General features: G+C 42.3%; 1 protein-coding gene across 1 annotated transcript; it reads left to right on the top strand.

Moving 5' to 3' along the window:
• Positions 1–5,297: 5,297 nt before the first annotated feature.
• Positions 5,298–15,859, top strand: ism1 (isthmin 1). The gene is made up of 7 exons (XM_085922086.1): positions 5,298–5,495; positions 5,717–5,964; positions 10,499–10,726; positions 11,752–12,004; positions 13,687–13,830; positions 14,340–14,429; positions 14,616–15,859. Coding segments are annotated over exons 1-7 (1,482 nt in total). The 5' UTR covers positions 5,298–5,494; the 3' UTR covers positions 15,134–15,859.
• The last annotated feature ends 4,104 nt before the right edge of the window (positions 15,860–19,963 follow it).

The following is a 19,963-nucleotide window of genomic DNA, read 5'->3' as shown; positions in this document are numbered from 1 at the left end:
AACCGGCAATTAACGCAATGAGCTCCAAATTCTCCTGCAATGGGGTAATCAGTTGATTAACGCAGGAAGGATTGTGGATGGATGATAAATGTGTTTTTCACAATGTGTCAGATGGGCTCCAGTCGACACTTGTTTGCCCTCGGGTGTATCGCTGTCTTGGTGTTCTTTGACTCTGTGTAAACAATGTTGTGATCACATTTTTATAAATGGGAAGATTTCTTGTACGATAAGTATGATATGCATCTCCTTTCCAACAATGTTTTCTAACTATTATTGAGCCAGGGCACATATTTTACATTTGAAAAATAATACAGCACGAGCCAAACAACAAAAAAAAGTGCATTCACTTGAATAATGGGTACACACATTTAGTGGAAGACCATATAACTGCCTGGCCTGACATAGAAGACACATTATCAATAAATCTGAAATTTGTGACCAAATAAGTGAAATTTGATCATTTTCCATGCACAGCACTCATGTTAAACTCTCATTGCACAATGATTGCCCGCATGACACACTGGTTGAATATTACTCCGTTACATAAAAACGTAGTCCACAGAAGAAATATAGTTCAGATGAAATACGTACAGTATGTTCTTGTTGACAGAATGTGAAAGACAACCATGAACATATCTTTCATTAAAGAAAATACCGTACAGTAAAATGCATATCGCTGGAGTAAGGCCAAATCCTCATCACTTTTCAGGAGACCTCAAAAACGCTGTTTGTTCAGCCTTTAGCATCGCATCATCAAACAGAACAAGACATTTGAACAATTAAGCATAGCTTAAAAGGAAATAAACGGACTACTCAGCAGATACAATTAACTGACAACACTTCTCACATCTATGACGAGAAACAGTTAAATGATAATATACTAAGTACTAAATGTATACCCTTTACAAGATAATGAAACTATACTGTCTGCAACTTCACAAGACGTAATAAAACCAGATGCATTTTATCCATAATATAAAATGGTAAAATGTGCTTTACAGGATGAAGCAACATATCCTTTACCAGATGACATTGTACAGTATGAGTATCCATGTGAAAAACATGGAAGAAAACAGACATGGGATGAAAAGAAAGCCTACTTCCCCCAAAGGATCAAAATGTTCTATAGTGGATCACTTTGTTGTGTCAGTGAATATTCACATCTGGCTCCTATACAGGCCAGAAACAATACAAAACAGTCCCTTCACCACTGTGACGTTATGCCAATGTACTGTTTCATATAGATCAACAGGACATGGGGAAGGGGGGGGGGGGGGGGGGCTCATTAGTTCTCCTCATAACCGGCCTTGCTTTTTTTTTAAATGTGAACAGCGAAGGTGAGGGAGTAAAGACTGCAGGGACACTTAACAGATTTCTTCTGCAAAAAAAAAAAAGAAGAAAAAAAATGACTCCGCCGATCATCGCACACGTAGGGGTGTTCAAACAATAGTCCCTATTGTGATGATTCAGAAAGACAAACTCTGACATGCACAGACATAGCAGCTACATTTTTGCACATAGCACAGTGGGGGGAATGTGGATTTGTTTTGTAAGCTCCAGTTTAAATCTAACCATCTTTTGGCCATATATAGTCATAAAAGAAATCAAATCACATTCAATCACTTCTGCAGAGAACACACTATCTGATGGATGTTTCCATTGTAAAAATGTTAGTGCGACCAAAATGTAAACAATTTTAATCTCAAAACTCACCTCATAAGGCACACTGGCAAAACCTGATAAGATCCAGCACAAAAGCTCCATGAAAAATTTTGCTTTTGCATGTTACATTATCATAATGCTCCAATTTGATTTGGGCAGTCACAGAGGTATGGAGGTACTGTCCCGCCCCACCACAATTGATTGGGGTGTTCCCTACCTCTTGCTTAAAGTCACTTGGGGTAGGGTCCCACTCACCCATGATCCTAATGAGCATTATAAGTTACATAGAAAATTGATCTTCAAATCTCTGCAAACAGTTTTGCTGTTTATTTCATTCCAAGATGAAAAAAAACACTTCTTAGCATTCAAAAACACCTCTTTACAACCAGATTGGAGTTGGAATGAGATTATCATCAATAACATTCTGAAATATAGCCTTTCATCTTTAATTGGGAAAATTGGGAAAATAAGTATCTAAGCCAAACTGCTGCTAAGATGCAGGTGTAAAAGCTGAGGGGAAAAAGTCAAGGCTTAGAGTTGGAACCCTACGGTGAGTGGGGACCTCTGAGGCCTCTTACATCAAAGCTTAACGTCTACTCCTCAATCATATCTTGTTCAATTTGCATGCGTGTGTCGGTGTATGAAAGCCAAATCTTTGAAAAACAACTTTGACCCCACTGCATATTCAACACACAACAGCTTCTACTTGTAATTCCAATAATGTGTGTTGACTCAAAGGTGAGGTGTGTGCAGCCAGACTGGCCTGCAGTCACTTGTAAATGGCCTCAGCTTCAACCCAAGTGGCAAATGGTCTTGAGTGGCATTCAAAACATCTGTGCAGCCAGACGTCGTCTGGTGGCGAGGTCCAAGAGAGCAGCCTGCACCAGCCCTTGTTTGAACTGCACATCCAAATAGACTGCACTTATTGGAATGGCATGTAGCCGCTATTCTAAGGGGGATCCTCTGCCATGCTTTGATGTCCACCACTGTGTCCAAAGCAGCCAAAGTGTTCCTCTATGCGCTCTGTTTTTCATTTGGAGGGAGATCTTTCAATTGTGGCAAGTGATTTTTGAAGTGAAGCAGACAAAGGAGAGATTTACATGGCTTAGACAGCTCCGCTGCATCTGGCCCAAATAAGACAGCAACTCAAGTTTGCTGCAGGTTTGCGGGCAAAATCAAGAGTTTATTGTTGCCTGCTAAATAGTGAGCCCACCTTTAGCTTAATCGTTTGGGCAATACCTTTACTTGAGAATGACAGCATTTCATACTGACTGTTTGAAGAATATTAAAATTTTGAGCCAGCACTTTTTATAATTAGTTTAAATTTCATTTATATAAGGCATTCTGTGGAAGGCACAGATGTCAAACTCAAGGCCCGGGGGCCAGATATGGCCTCCTACATCGTTTTATGTGGCCCATGAAGACAAATTGTGCATCAAATTCGTGTGTCATTACTAGAATTGCAAATTGTCTTCACTTTTAATATCATTTTTTAATATTTGACCAGTTTTTACTTGTCTCATTTGAAAACGAGTTATTTATCCGTTTGTTTTGTAGATTTTACTTTATATAATATGAGGTGCTCATACATTTATTTGAGTTGACAGTCATAATGGCCCTCCGAAAGAAGCTATGACTACAATGCGGGCTGCGAAAAAAATGAGTTTGACACCCCTGGTGTAAAGTATTGAAACATCTCTTCCTGTGCCCACCCTGAATGCAAATGATCTGACTTCAAAGATCCCCAATTCTATGAGATCTGTCAACCCTCCAAGTGTCACGTGTGCCTGAGCAGAGGCACGGTGCAACAATATAACACAGGGGCCAGCCTTTGTAGGCGACAAAAGAAAAACTCTGTGAAAGGCTAATCACATTACTCACCATTTGTCTTCCTGAAGTGAAGTGTCACGGCATCCTCGGTGACACAAGGCTGGGAAGCCTTGTGCTGTGTGAGCGCTCAGACTTCCTGTGAGGCACCTCCGGGTGCCTTCCTCTGCACAATCATCCGACGCCCCGGACCACCAAGGTCTCACCAGGTTGCTTTACGGCAGACATCATTATGTCAAGATGGTGTCAAGAATTCATTTGCAACGGGACAACCATGCAAAAAACGAAATACATCTGAAAACATTATAAGGAAAAACCCAAGCCTAATAATGTCACTGCCAATACTTGTATCATGATTATTATTAATCATTTCCATATTATCAGTACTATTGCATATCCACCCATCCGTCCATTTTCTGTCACCTTTGGGCCCTCATTATGTTCAGAGCCTATTCCGGCTGACTGGACGGCGGATGGGGTCAACCCCGAACGGGTAGCCAGCCAGTCGTGAGGCACATAAACAAACAAGCATTCACGCTCTCATTCACACCTACGGGCAATTTAGTCTTTAGTGGACCAAAATGCAGGTTTGTGGAATGTGGGAGGAAACCGCAAGTAAACGGAGAAGATGCAAACTCTATACAGAGGGGCTGGTGCCTAGACTTGATCCCAGAACTTCCGAACTGTGAGGCAGATTCATTAACCACTCATTAGCCATGCTGACACTATTGTATATTTATATTGTATATATTAGAATTACTGTTATTGGTGGATGAATGGCAGGAGTGATTAATGGTTCGACCTGATGTTTCTTCTGAAAAACAAAATCATTAGGCACATCTCATGAGCTTGTATTACATTGCTTCTCCTGGGAAAAGGCTGAGTTTTGATTAACATTTTTCTCAATTTGCCTGTTTTTAAACTTAGAAAAAATTCATTATGGCAGTGAACACAGAAAAATGTATGATCATCTTGTATTTATCGCACATACAGTACACAAAGCTTTTGTTTAAACCTCAGACCTTTTGTTCAACAATTTTTGAATATTTATCAAAGGAGGGATTGTGAACAAAAACGTTTGCAATCATATTTGTGTTGTTAAAGGTGACGACAATGTGAAAGTCAACGTACATGGTTAAAGACACTTTGAAAGAAACAAAGTCAACGTACCTGATGTGCATTTGCAGGCCACATATATTGATGTGGTGGGCCGGATTTGGCCCCCAGGCCTCGCTTTTGACATGGACACTATTTGCTCTATATCGTGATTGTAGTTTGCAGTAGTGCAGAATTGTATTTTATTTTAAGTGTAATTTATTTTCCAACCATGAATCTTGCAATAAAGCGCACGGAAGTACACAAATATGGCACATTTGGTTTTTACATGACTACAAATCAGAGCACTAGTAATTAAATATCCAATAAAAAGTGCACATTGTCAGGCGGCACATGACTACCCTGCAATTACTATGCAGAAAGGAGCTGAAGCAACTACAAAAGAACAAGAAGACAAAAAGGGAAAAGAGGCACAAGAAGAAAAAAAAGTAAGTATAGGTGATTTCTAAATTCTGCTTCTGCAAAGTTCTGAGTTGAGTTTGGCCATGAAGGGGCTGAAAGAGTTAACAGGCGGAGGGCGCCCATTGGGAGGCGGTGGAGGAGGGTGGGGGGGGTGCATAGTATAAAAGTCACTCAAGAGCTCTTGAGACTTGAGTCAAACGTGCCATGGTAGTTTTCTTTGAGCCCCTTCATTCTGCCGGACACCTTGAGGCGAGAGACCCCCTTTCTCCTCGTCCCCCCCACCCTCCTCTTCCTCACCCCGACACCATTATGGAGGATTTTTTGAAGAGAGCGGAACACCCGAGCAAGGACTCAAGAGGTCGAATGCATCTTTAGGAAACTTGTTTGGTTCCGATCCAAACGGCTCTCGTTGCATGGGCAAGCCGTCACATCGCGCACGATGCAGACAAGTGTGGAAACATTTCTTAAGTCGCCTTGAGGACGAACAAGTGAGAATTAAGGAATTGATGCTGCAGCAGCCAGGCGATACGAACTGGATCCGAATCTGCAGATCCACACGTGTTTCACTCCAAGTGTAAACATAATTACTTTATTGAAGGAGAAGCCCGGCAGATCTGCATTAGTACTTTCTCTCCGAAGTAGATTTTGGAAGTTTGGGAGACTGCGACGATCCGTTTCCCATCACTTTTTGCATTTCTGATTCCCGAAGTGGCTCCGAAGTGGTGTTGCGGCTCCTCTTCCCCGGCGGATCCGGAGATCGGAGCCTCTGCACCGGGCGGAGGCGGAGCCGCGGCGACCTCCGAGGCTCCAAAGGGCGGCCGCGTCAAGAGGATGGTGCGGCTGGCTGCAGAGCTCTTGCTGCTCCTGGGACTTCTCCTCCTCACCTTGCACATCACCGTGCTCCGGAGCAGCCCGTTGCCGCCGGCAAACGTCAGCCTCAGCCTGGATCAGAACGAGGTGAGTGGGGGTCGTCGCAGATGGGACTGATCAAATATGAGAGTCTGTTGACACATGCACGGAAGCGAGGCTGTCCCGAGGGTGTCCCCCGGGGATGTCAGTCAGTCAGTCAGTGAGCACGCAGGGTCAGGGATCACCCCCTCCAACGCCAATGCAGACACACCCCCTGTTGTTGTATTGGGGGGTTAAATGCTTGCCACGGGCACTTCTCTGTCATCATGCACACATCACTGGCAACTTCTTGGGTGATGAGCTGCACCTCCTGAGTTTGGGATGGTGGCGCTGATGTTTTGTCCAAGGGCACCGCGAAAGAAGTCAGGAACTGTGTGTGTGGGGTGTGTGCATTGTTTTCTTATTAGGAGTTGAATACAGTTTCTCAATGACATGCACACCCCACACTCCATTAGGCGCCCCAACGGCACTGATTTTCTAATGGTTCATACAACTTTTTAATATACATTAATTTCCATGCATCCACCAGGTAGAATATATTGTTGTTTTAACAATCCTGTTTATTTGCTTTTTGTAACATTTTTGTAAATGGAAATACAAAAATAATGCCTATACTTGCCATGCATTGTAGAAACAAGGCAGGAGTGACCTGCTATATTATTATTATTATTATTATTATTATTATTAAAGTATGAAATGCTTGAGGAAAAAAATACAGGCAGATTTGGAAGCAGAGGAAATTAATATTTTCCAAAGTTTACTTGCACTTCTGATGGAAAAAAAAATCCTAAAAAGTTTGTTAATCAGTGTACTTAGACACACAGGGTAGGTTTTTGTTTGTTTTGCAGTTTAGAGCATAACGACATGACCACACCACATTTCACAAGAGGAACAATTGTCAACATATCACCTCCTAGGAGATGCTCTAATAGTTCAACTGCCTATTTTAACAGCAGTAAGCACACACACTACAAAAGAACCCCCAGTCCTGACCCAGAGGTTAAGACAGGTTTGGGATCAACAGGCTTTTTAGCGAGTGTTTTGCATCCTCCAGCTGCTTGTTGATATATATTTAGCCTCCAACCAAACAAATATTTTCTTCATGTCCCAGTGATGAATGGGTAACCTATAACCAACAGTGTGGTAACTGCTCCCACCATCACTCATAAAGGCGTGATTAGGAGTGAATGAATTAAAAAAGCGTTTCCTCTAACTTGTAGATGGTATTGGAACTTTACTTTACCGTACCATCACAGCAAGGCTATGTTCAGCTGGATGTGAAGACATGCAAAGCTGAGGAAATATTTCAAGAATGTGTGGAATATTTGACACACGGCCAACTGTTTGATTGGGCAGGCAGGGCAAGGACCTGAAGGGAGTACCCCCCACCTTGCAAAAAACTTTATAAATATAGAACACAATCTACTCAAATGCTTCTGAAATTGAATTTTCCCTAATTGTTCACACTAACATCCTCATTTTTAGCTGTGGGATATATGCTGTAGCTATATTTTAGGCCCCAGTACACCCCCCACTGTGTAGATATGCTCTAGTGGTCCACCACAGAGGGCAATGATGTAATCTTTAAATGAAGCTTGTCACAACCCAGGAGGTGCATTGTCATTCCAAGGTGTCAGATTTAAAATGCCATTCATAGACGCACGAATGACAGAATGTGGTTCCGTGCAACTGTAGCGATGCACTTTAAAATGAAGACCCACCTAGGGTAGAATTATTTCTCAGTTACTTCATTGGGTTACTCTCAAGGACAAGCCGAGTTATACTAAAGGGACAGGTTAAGAGAAAATAGCCCTGCTGTACGAGCAATGAAGTGAATTTTAACTAAACCTCAACAGACTAGGAGCTGTTGTCTCTCACAAGTCTTGGTCAAATCTCACGCTCTTGTGAGTCTAAACAAAGAACAGGTAACATGGCGGCGCCAGAGCAGCATGTCTTCAAGACGAATCGTTTGGTGACTTTTTGCAAGAACAGTGACAATATGGAGAGAGGGCTCAGGTGATTTGTTAAATATACTGTGTTGCTATAAAGTTCATCGATGCGGTAGCACAGGCTCATGCATACACAACTCCGGCAGTGCATCATGATGTGAATCTATTAGAATGAAACGCAAACTATTGTATCAGGAGTTTGTGTTGACTTTTTTGATTATTCATACACATGTACTTTGTAAACAAAGAATGACTCGTGTGACAGGCTGTTTTATTTTCCGCCGACGTGAGTGCAGTGTTGAGAAGCATCTGGCACAATGTGCAACTGCCTTCATTTCCTGCCAGCCTTTTGGGGGGAGGGAGGTGGATGGACCCCTGACTTGTTCCCAATTGAAAATGGAGTCATGCCCCTTTAAGCAGCCGTCACAAAAGTGAAAAAACGGGAAGCGGGAAAAGAACAGGAGCGAGAGTAAAGGGTTGTGCAGGGAGGGTGGCTTGTGTGTGCTTGTGTTCATTCAAGGCTTTTGAGAGGAGGGGGTGACACCATGGGGGGCCCAGATGAACTGAGGGACTGTGTGTCACTTTTGATCTCCAAATTAAAGTGCATAATTCATTGAGGACGATTGCACGGGAGTGATGGCAAGTGGAGCGCAGCCTGACTTTTTTTTTTAAATTTTTTTTACTGCTTTTAATATGCTTCTGACTCTGGACTATATTAAAAGTCAAATGAGAAAACAGCATGTTTTCCCCTCTCAATTTCCAGTGAGGCTCATATGGAAAAGAGAGGTGCTTATTTTGACACTATCAGGAAGTGATGGAGTTACTCAACTCAGACGTAATTCCTTTCTCATGACTAATTCTCTCATATTTTCCAACTATGGGTTTTTTGGCTGCTTATTTGCTGAAGTACTCAATGTGTATGTAATTTGAGCACAAAACAATCTGGTTGGACCTTCACACTGCATGCTGATATAGATCCCATTTGTGCTTGTAAATGAAAGTGTTTTGCAACATATATGTATAATGCAATAGAAACTAATAAACATTTCCATATTCACGAGCCTCTTTATTGTTTGAAATATTGAAGTATATACAAGATGTAAAACTTTAATACTACTACAAATAAAATAAATAAAAGTGTCAGAAGGTATTGCAGCCACACATATTCAATTCAATGGACATGGAATTATCCAAGCCAAGATTTACTGTTTTTATTGCTTAGTGTATACATAGATGCTTATGCTTCCAGTCCGACGGGTGAGTCTTTAGTTTATACCGTAGATGTGTAAGTTATTCAGGTTTTTACAAATTGCCTTAACAAGTTTGCCCAAATACCCTAGTTTACTGTTGGCAAAATAGTTGAGGAGCCATGCATAAATCAAATAGTATTAGGGTATTAAAGCTAAACAGTGAAACAACAAGATGGTTGCAATTGTGGAATATTTTAAAGTTTGATATGAGATCATCTAAATTGGAGTTGGGATTAGATCATCTGTATGCCACGTGTAGCACAGAATGTTCGTTTGGATCAGATTACACAGTTCATGAAGGCTTTACCCTACAAACACTCTTTACTCTTGAAATGTTCTATACTAAACAAACATAAAAATGAATGAAATATTTGTTAGAATTTTTATCCATTACTGACTATTTAAAATAAGATACTATGGTTTTGATGGACTTGTTTCCTTTGTCGCCTTTGCATTCACATTAAAGTTACATGTACATTTATAAATCGTCCATGTTGTGCAGCGGTACCTATCCACGCCCAGAGTGTATCTCGCTTGGACACAAACAGCTCCACTGGAGGCTATTGTAGAGACCACAATGTGGCTGAGCTGACACTTTGTCTGTGACTGGCCACCGCAACCGTACAGCACTGTCGCCATGTTCCATTGCCTCAAACCCAGCCACACAAACAGTGGTGTGGAAGAAATGGAGCGTGAACAAAGATAACACAACAAAGGATCAGCGGTGATTTCTTGGCAATATTTCATTCTTCCTTATCTATGACTGCTGACTTTGTCAGACTGTGTGAGTAATTGCCGTCCTTATGCGTTGATTTCAGTCGCATATATACACTCCCAGACACGACAGAAGAACCAAAATGAATGCTCCTTTGGCTCCAAGAAACCCAAAGTAATGATTTTGCGATGTTTGCTTTGGGTTGTCCGCGCAGACACTGCAATGGAAAACCATCAGTTGCACACAAGTTGGTCTTTCAGCCAGCATCGAAGCGTGCTATATATGTAAGCACTGCATATTACTGTGTTAAAATATCAACATTCGCTGTCTGTTAAAACTGGATACGCATTCGGTCCAAAAGACACTGAAAGCAGTTGTTAGACAGATGATTTAGGCAGATTATGTTTTGGCTAAAGCAGGAGACAGTTTCTGGCTCCACTGTTTGGAGCTCACACAGTTGAGAGAGATTTATGGCAGAGGTAATGTCCACATGAATGTCTTGTCAACATGGGAGATCATCCTAATATTGTTGAATGTGCACACGCCAAGTCACATACTCTGAAGTTGTTATTCTCATTCACACCTGACATTTAAAGGATTGTAAAACTGTCATGTATCAGGGTTTCACAAACCAACAATAAAATACTTTCCTTCCTCCCTTTTGGCAGAACATCATCCACGCAAAAAGCAGCTCGTTGGGCCAACTGACTCCCGAAGGCTCCTGGCGGACCGGTGCAGAGCGTCGTCGCTTTACCCATCGGTCCTCTGCCCTGCCGTGGTCGCAGGACGCTGGCAGTAATAACCACAAAGATGGCCCTGAAGCCTTCATCCTGGATCTGCAGAATTTCCCTGACCTCTCCAAAGCTGATATCAATGGGCAGAATCCCAACATACAGGTGACCATGTGTGACTGTGCACCTGCCCCGCTGCTTTCATGTTTTCACTGACTCGTAAGACATGGCTACTCAAGCAGTCAGGACAGGAAGAGCGAGCAGGAAGATGGAGAATAGTTTGGTGCACATCGCTAACCCCCCCTCTCTTTCATGCCCTCATCAGCCTCCTCCGCTATCCCATTTCCTGGGATGTAGCGAAGCTTAGGGTAGACTTTGAGGTCTCACGTCCATCATAATGACGACTGAAAGGCAGACATTTGCCAGCAATGCCCCACTGCTCAGCCTGATGCAGGAATACAGCTGGCGGCTTATGTAAATTTGTGGTGAGCCTTCATCCATAAGTTCCTCTGCACGCAGATGGCCGGCTAACCGCCGCTATGTTTAAATGATTCTCCTGTTTTAATCTAGCAAGGGGGTCCCTTCATTTCTGCGAGTATCGGCGCTAAATCCCAGGACGAACAAAGTGTATTAACATCTCAAGATGTGGGAAGAGAGAGGAGCCACCAATTGAGCAAGGGCGTGAGGCTGTGGGAGAAGAAGGGGAGGAGGCGGGGGTCTTTGATCCCGGGATTCATCTGGCTTTCATGGTCTGGAGGAGGCTGAGGAGCCCTTTGAACTTTGTGTTTAGGTGGAGAGAGCCAGTGAGGTGGGAGGGTGGCTGAGGGGCAGGGGTGCTGGTCCCGGCTCATCTGGGAGGCACATGTGTTTGTACAGAAAGGGGGGAGGGAGGGTTGGGGGTAGAGGACATGGCTATCAGGAGGTGTCACCTCTTTGCACCCAGTTGACCCGTTTGGTCGAAGAGAAGATATAATAAGATTGGCACCATGGGAAATTACACATGCTACAATCTCATAGGACAATCAGGGAGTGGTAGCGACAAGCCTTAATTAATGTTCATCCACCAATGTTCTTGAAACAGCATCTGTCGGACGCCAAGGCCAAATTTCTTACAGACTGAGCCTCTGTCACCCCCAATAAAACAAGTAGCCTGCGTGACTCTGAAACTGCCTTTCTTCTTTTTATGGAAGGTGACGATTGAGGTTGTGGATGGATTGGAGGCACATGAGCCAGAAAAAGGCCACCGCAAAGAGAATAAACCCAACTGGGCTTCTCCGAACTGGAGAAACTGGTGGCCTCGCACTTCCTCTGGCACTCATCAAGAGCAGGAGCAGGATCGCTCCTTCGGAAGCGACGGTGAGGACAGCAACTTCCTGAGGCCGCCGGTGGACTGGGACCGGAGAGGAGGCACAGGAGACAGAGGCAAAACGCAAACGGAATATGGTAAGCACAGCAGCGGCTCCGACTGAATATTTACAGTAGAAGTCATGGTCTAGCGTGTCCACATTTGTACACGGTTTGATGTAAGATCTATAATTTACAGATTTGCTGATTCAGGCTGTCACTATAACAAGTGCTGCTATCCCCAGACAGGCTTTTGGCAGCTCTTGCCCGAAACCTTTTAACACTATTTTATGAGACAGATTCCTCAATGGTGTCGAACTCGCTAGGTGACACAATTTAAATGCTTCTTAACATCAAAGTTGAGCAGCAGGAATGATTGCCAAAAGCACAGTTGGGCCGTCTCACCACTCTCACAGTACTCCAAGTGTAACCCCGCACATAAATCAGATGTGGAAGAATTTACACTCACTGTCGTACAGTGTGCGTGCAGTCCGAGTCGTAGCATGCCCAAACCAATGCGGTGGAACAGGAATGTGGCTGCTGTGGAAAATGTCACTTTATCCACTCTCACTTTTACTTAAGCGGTTAGCCGTGCGACTTTATAGTGTTTTCCTGTCAAACCCATGTCCATGTCTAATGTTTCGAGCTTATCACTGTGGTCGACTCTCATTTATCCTTTTCTTAGTGCTACACCAACAGGCATAGGGAACTGTCCGATCGTCTTTACTGTCTGGGATTTAAAGTCAGGAATCAGAATTAGGACGTCAGTAAAGATCGATTTCTGTGAATTGTGTCACACAACTAGGAGATTAATCAGGCACTGCTCCAGGATTTCTTTCTTTCCTGTTGCTAAAGGAGGGCTTGACTGATAAATCGGTGGAGCAGAGAAAGTAATTCAGACTTTAGAATATCAAATAAAATACTAGAGGGCCTTAACTGGGGCTATACAGATTTTGACGGCGTGTAGCAACACCTAGCCTCGGTGTATCGTCATCCATAAAGACGGTCTTGTCCTGTCAATCTTGTGTTTTGGTGTCTTGCTTGAGGGCCAATCAACAGCACTCTGGAACGAAATAGCATCCTTCTAGCAACATGTCGCTGGTTCTGAATTTGGGAGTTATTACATTCGTTTTAAAATGCAGTCTTGGGTCTCACTTGCTGTTTGGTTCGAATATATTCCATAGAATGGGAAAGGGAGCATTAGGTGTCTATCTGTTGATAATGAGTGACAGATGGCAAGGGGTGGGGGATGTAGTCTATAAGAGGGTTTGGACCTTGGCCAGAAATACTTCCATCCCAACATGCCCACATTAATTCTACTCATTGATGGAGCGCTGCTTTCCAGACAGGCTTGTCAGTGAGATCTGTGTTTGCATGCGGTTGTGCAGATGGGCTCAGGCAGTCGACGAGCCGAGTTTAACTATTTCCATGTATGCCCATTAGCGCCATGTGCGCAACTATAATTGGACTAAAAGAGGATTTCTTGCCAATTCACTTTCAATTTTCAATCGGATGAATTACGGATAGAGCAACTAAATGGTGTCCAGGGTTTGCCAGTACTAATATTTATAATATAATATTTGGAAGCGCAGAATTAAATGTCTTAAATCATTGGTGGAATTTGCTAAATGTATGGCCGTTCCTGTTACTTAGCGAACACACACACACACACACACACACACACACACACACACATACACACTGTTCAATGCCTTTGCATTATTTAAGAATTATCCATTGGATGGTATAAACCATGTGTCATCATCTTTTCTCTAATTCAGACTACATGGATGGAGAGGGGGACTGGAGTAACTGGTCATTGTGCAGTGTCACCTGTGGAAATGGAAACCAGAAAAGAACCAGGTCTTGTGGTTACGCCTGTACGGCTACGGAGTCCAGAACTTGTGATATGCCAAACTGCCCCGGTAAATACCTGATGTTGGCATCCTAGGACTGACTTATTAACATAACTTTAATATAACTTAGACTGAGTGGTGTTTGCTATAACTTAGATTGATGGCCATTGTTTTCCAAAGTAAAAGCAGATGTTTGCAAACGTCTTATTTTGATGAAACACAAAATATAAACCAGTCTGCTTTCATGAAGGACTAGAGAAATCAAAGAATTATTACTTTTGAGAGCACGGAATCAGAAGATTTGGACAAGCCGCAATTTAAAAATGGCTTTAAATGATTCCTGGATTATTAAAATGCGAGGCAATTCATTTAATAATTGGTCAGTTTTTGATGAATCATAATTCATCATAATTCATTTTGACAGCTCTACTTTGTTGGCCTCAAATTACAATTAATCTCTCAAAAGCGAGTACAGTACATTTTGAAATAAATTATTATTATTTAGCTCTTGTATTGACTATCTTTACATTGCACCTAATGCTGGAGTCAATAGAAAATCCATTCCACTCTTCTCTCAGGAATTGAGGATGCCTTCAAGACAGCAGCAACTGAAGTGAGCCTGCTTGCCGGAACAGATGATTTCAATGCGACAGAGCTCTTTGGTGTTGGTATGTTTCTCTTTACTTTTTTTTAGTACCCTACGCCATCATTCATTGAAATGTTCCCAGTCTGTCAAAAACACTTCATCAATCCACGGTTGCGGTCCTACACTGTAACATTATCTCTACTTATTGTTTTTATCTTCCAATGCTGGAATAAGATTTAGCATTTCAAAGTGTCTCCATATCTTGTAGACACAGACAGCTGTGAGCGATGGATGAATTGCAAGAGTGACTTCTTGAAGAAATACATGACTAAGGTGGCCAACGACCTTCCCAGCTGCCCTTGTTCGTACCCGACCGAGGTGGCGTACAGCACTGCCAATGTGCACGACGCTCCGTCACACAGAAATTTCCGCTGGAAAGATGCCAGCGGGCCAAAAGAGAAACTGGACATCTATAAGCCCACGGCCCGCTACTGCATCCGCTCCATGCTGACACTGGAGTCCACCACACTGGCCGCACAGCACTGTTGCTACGACGACAGCATGAAGCTCATCACACGAGGCAAAGGTGCCGGAACACCCAATCTTATCAGTACAGAGTTTTCGGCTGACCTGCACTACAAAGTGGACATTCTGCCCTGGATCATATGCAAAGGAGACTGGAGTCGCTATAACCAGGCCAGACCACCAAACAATGGGCAAAAATGTCATGACAACCCTCAGGAAGAGGATTACTACAAGCAGTTTGAAGAAGCAAGGGAATTCTAGCCTTGAATTTAGATAGAACTCCATTTTGGATTGTCTCACACATTGAGGCTCCTAGGAAAAGACTTACTGGTCCTCTGATGTAAGAAGCCCTACAATGCGTGAGAAAAGTTTATTTAAAACGTCGAATGATGTACCATGTTAAGATCTTTTTAAAATATACCTCTATAATAGTTGGGATACTTTCAATGTCCATTCCATTCTTCAGTAAAGGGAGTCTCTATTCTTAAAGGGAAAAATAATAGCTTAGATATGTAAACTGTTTGAAGGTTTGTCTAAAGATTGTGTATGTGTGCTATTTGTGATTGTACAAGGGAATCTTTCAGGACTGCATTGACTGAGTGCTCGGATGTGGTAAAAGACTTTTACCATTTTGTCACTGGTAATATCCAGGTTCTCATCTCATGTAAGCTTGTGAATATGTTTATGTAAGCATGCACATTGCAGCTATAATTTGTGACTGTGCCCCCTGTCTTTCCGAGGAAGACCTTCATTGTAAAAAGGATGCATTGTCTCTGTAAAGTATTTATTTTAGAAGTGGATTTCTGAATTGAGTCATCTATGACTACCACCAGTTCACAAATGGCTGAATGCTAATTTGAGACTCCTCTCGCTCTAATCTTGCCCAAGGTTCTGTCTTGAGTGTTGAAATAAACCACAATAGGGAGTCAAGAAAGTGTGTGAATGCGATATTATGATAAAATAATTGCCAGATTATAAATCTATAAATAAAACTATAAAATGTTGATGCTTGTCTTTTGTGTTTTTTAGTCACTGCTCCTGCAGTAACTGGTCTTAAAGTATTCATACCCCTTTTGCACATTATGCCTCCTTACAGAATAGATTCACGGACAACCACGAACCAGTGTAAAGTGACAGTGTGTTCTTTAACATTTATTTTATCAACACCCGATAATAAATTACATGCAAGGAATTTGGTGAGTTCTGAAGGGAGCTGATCGCACTGGATTTTATTTAGGGGTATTAGTACAGAAGGGCGGCGGCTCGGTGGAGCACTGGTTAGCACGTCCGCCTCACAGTTAGGAGGGTGCCGGTTCGATTCCACCTCCGACCCTGTGTGGAGTTTGCATGTTCTCCTCGTGTACGCATGGGCTTTCTCCGGGCACTCCGGTTTCCTCCCAAATCCTCAAAACATGCTTAGTAGGCCAATTGAGCACTCCAAATTGCCCCTAGGTGTGAGTGCGGATGGTTGTTCGTCTCTGTGTGCCCTCCGATTGGCTGGCAACCGGTTCAGGGTGTCCCCCGCCTACTGCCCGATGACCGCTGGGATAGGCTGCAGCACGCCCGCGACCCCCGTGGGGACAAGCGGTATAGAAAATGGATGGATTGATGGATGGAGTACAGAGGGCTGAATACAAATGCATAGCACACTTTTCACATTTATATTTGCTTAGAATTTTGAAAACCATGGATCAATTTTGTTCCACTTCACAATTATGTGCTACTGGGTATTGTGCTATCATATTATATCCCAATGAAATACATACAATTACAAAAAAAAAAAAAAAAACACACACACACACACATCAAGGGTCATGAATAATTTTTTAAGGCCAGACCAACTGAATTTCTGATTCCTTCTGCTCCCAGAAATTAACACAAGCTTTCATTTTGCAGCGAAAGGGCTCTATCGTCTCCACTTTGCCAAAAGGATCAAAACATTGCAAAGGGCTTTCATCTGTTTGATCCACTGCAACACACGAGTCCCTCCTTTTGATAGGATTTCTTTCAAGGCTTGACAACTGAAAGACTCTCTTGAATTATATTTGTCTTTGGAGTTTCGTCACATTCCAGTATAATTTTTGCAGCACGCATGCACACACAGTGCAGCCTGTCTATAATAGGGACCTCTGACCATCTGCAGCCATTGTCACACAGAGGAAGCCATTCATAGCATGCTCATTCCTCCACTTCACTGTACGCCACAGTTGGTCAAGTACACGGCTCGTGGTTTAGTACCGTGTCGTGCACTTGTACTGCTCCAAAACTCCTCAATGTGCACCACTTGACCACAGATATCTATCAGCAATGCATCTTTTCTAATTATAATTGAGATGTCATTTTCACGAGCTTCAAACTTTTTGGATTATCATCGAACTCAAAGCCTGAAAAGTATTCTTTTTATGTGTCCTGTCCTCCTCAGTTACCGGACCGTTTGAAGCTAAGATTACAGTACACTGCCTGGATTGTTATCTATAGCAGGCCATCTGCTGCACAGACCATTAAGCGCTAACATGTTTGTCTTTATTTAGAAATATACTCACTGGCCACAATATTAGGTGCAACTGTACAATCCAATACAAAAGATACTTTTTTAGAATAATGCACTTTGATTTACATTGTGAGAGTGCCAAATAAGTTAAAATTTGTAATAGTTGTTAAATTGTAAGTTAACTTCACTTATGCTGAGGTGTATTTTAATAGTTTCGGTTACCCCAAATCGATACACAAGAGCGTGCAAATATTAAACGACTCTTTCAAACATTTTTAGTAGCCGTTCTACATACACCACTCCAAAGTACGACCACAATAATAAACACTGTTAAATAAAACCCTCACTCACACTGGCATCAATTTGTGCATTGGATCTCAAATGTTATTTGGTGAAATAAAAAAAAGATTCCACTACAGAACCATTGGACTCACTTTAACATATTGTGTTAAACTGGTTATGTTACGAAACACTTTTATGATGATTTGTTTTATTGGACAGCCCCTTTGGGCCCCTGTAAATCCTCTCCAGACGGACACCACTCATATCAAAGAACGGCTATAACTCTGACATAACTTCAAAACCCCGCCAGTTCACCCCAAATGACATGGGGAAAAAAAATAACAATCATTTAAATGAACCATCGAACAACGAAAAGGGCATGGTTCACAACTACACATCAGTAGGCTATGTTAAAAACCAGAGAGGAAACTTGCTGCTCTGGGTTGTGGGGTCATTGAAGGCTCATTTCTGTGATACTATTTTGAGGATACTTCTCTCGACATTTCAAAGGATTCAAAGCACCATATTAGTGGTATAGTGTTAAGCATCTGAAAGGGCTCATTAAAAATACCAAGAAATGATTGTTAGTATTTTGCCCTCTATTTCTGTTGAGACTCAAAAGATGTCCAGCATTCTGTTTTTTCCCCTTTATTTTACGCAAGGGAAAACAAAATCAAAGCCAACATTTTCTACAGTTCATTTTGCAATTAGAAACTAGCTTTCAAGTGTCCCAGTGCTTTCTTTGTGCCTGGTTGAGTTCAACATTGGGGTTCTTGTAAACTAGGGTATGACTCAGAAAGCAACTAATTATGGAGCTGTGTCATTTTTATCCTCTCACACTCCCTTTGCTCTTTTGTGGATGCATCTGGACCACAAAAACTCCACCATAAATGAAAAGGTCTGTCTTCCAATCTGGGATATCTGATCAGGAACTTCCTGTATCCATTCTGACTGAGCAGCACAACATGGGTGGGGCCAGTTGCTTGGATAGAAGGTGAGAACAGCTGAATAAACAGGTCAGGCCATGGTGGTGTGAAAGAGCACAGTGACATGATCTGTCTTTCTCTTGATTGGCTCCGTCGCGCCATTTTCATAAGTACATTTTCGACTCAAATTTGTTGTTTTGGCCGTTCATTTAGATGACGGCAGCGTTTTTGGAGCCTTAAGGCACACCCACACTGCATTACTGAGACTTTCCCGAATTTGTGGCTTATTCAAAGTCATTTTGTTTATGTCTGTTGTATAAGGTAGTGGGTTCTCATTAATAACTGGCAGAAGGAATCATCATTGCATCGCGTTGTCTGTGCTTTTAATGCAAGGTCACCAAACCACTTCTGCATCCGGTGTTGTCGCATTAAGATAGAACTTTTGTCCCATGTCATTTATGGGCTACATCATCGGAAATTGCGTTGCGTTAAAAGGTTTGTGAAAGACCAACGATAGGCTGGACATCCATGTAACAGGACATTCAGTAATTTTGTCAGGTCTGGAGGAACAAGTGGATTGTTTTCACATCGTCAAAACATTTTTGTTTTTACGAGTCTGGCAAGACAGACCAATAGTGGTACACCATTGAGTCTGGCTTGCCAGGCTATGTTTTTACCCGGATGTTGGATGATATTGCAACATGCCTCTAAAATCTAGATATACATTCTCCACAATTAGGATATCAAGAAAAAATGGAAACATTTTTGGCACTCATCTCAGGAAGTGAAACCAACACGTTATATAGTGTAAACAGCGTACATTTCGCAGAGCAAAACATTTCAAGTCTTGCGACCTTGTAATTTACTAGTTGTACTGAAACGAACTGAAACATTTTGGTAGAGCGCTGTGTACAACTAGTATGGAGCAACAAATTCATCAATTGATCCATATATCAGGCGCTCAGGTGCATTATAAGGTGCACTGTGGGGTTAAGAGTAAATTTTAAGTTTTTAAGTGCGCCTTATAGTGCGGCAAAGACGGCAATTACTTTTAGATATACTGTACTTGAATCCGAATGCATTCCTTCTTAAGCAAAAAAAATCTAAAATCCAACATACTTTTAAATAATTTAAACCTTTTAGCCTACCATACAGACCTTTTTCAAGTCAATGTCACACCGTTTTTTTTTTTTTCCTCCTGTCATAGCAGATCCCTTTGCTGAGGTAATAACTTGACACTGGTTTTGTTAAGACCTGCCTTCTTCCTGAGGATCAATTTTGCCAGCCCGTACGACATGAATGTTGCCCATGTGTGTTGATGTGAGACAGTGACAAGGACGTTGGCATCCCTGAGGTGAGAGATTTTGGGCAGGGGTGAAGCAGCGTGAGCAC

Source organism: Syngnathus leptorhynchus, chromosome 10, assembly GCF_054491065.1.
Source record: "Syngnathus leptorhynchus isolate UIUO chromosome 10, UIUO_Slep, whole genome shotgun sequence".
NCBI classification, from domain to species: Eukaryota; Metazoa; Chordata; class Actinopteri; order Syngnathiformes; family Syngnathidae; genus Syngnathus; species Syngnathus leptorhynchus.
Note: the sequence above shows the minus strand (reverse complement) of the source record. Positions and strands in the feature narration are given on the sequence as shown.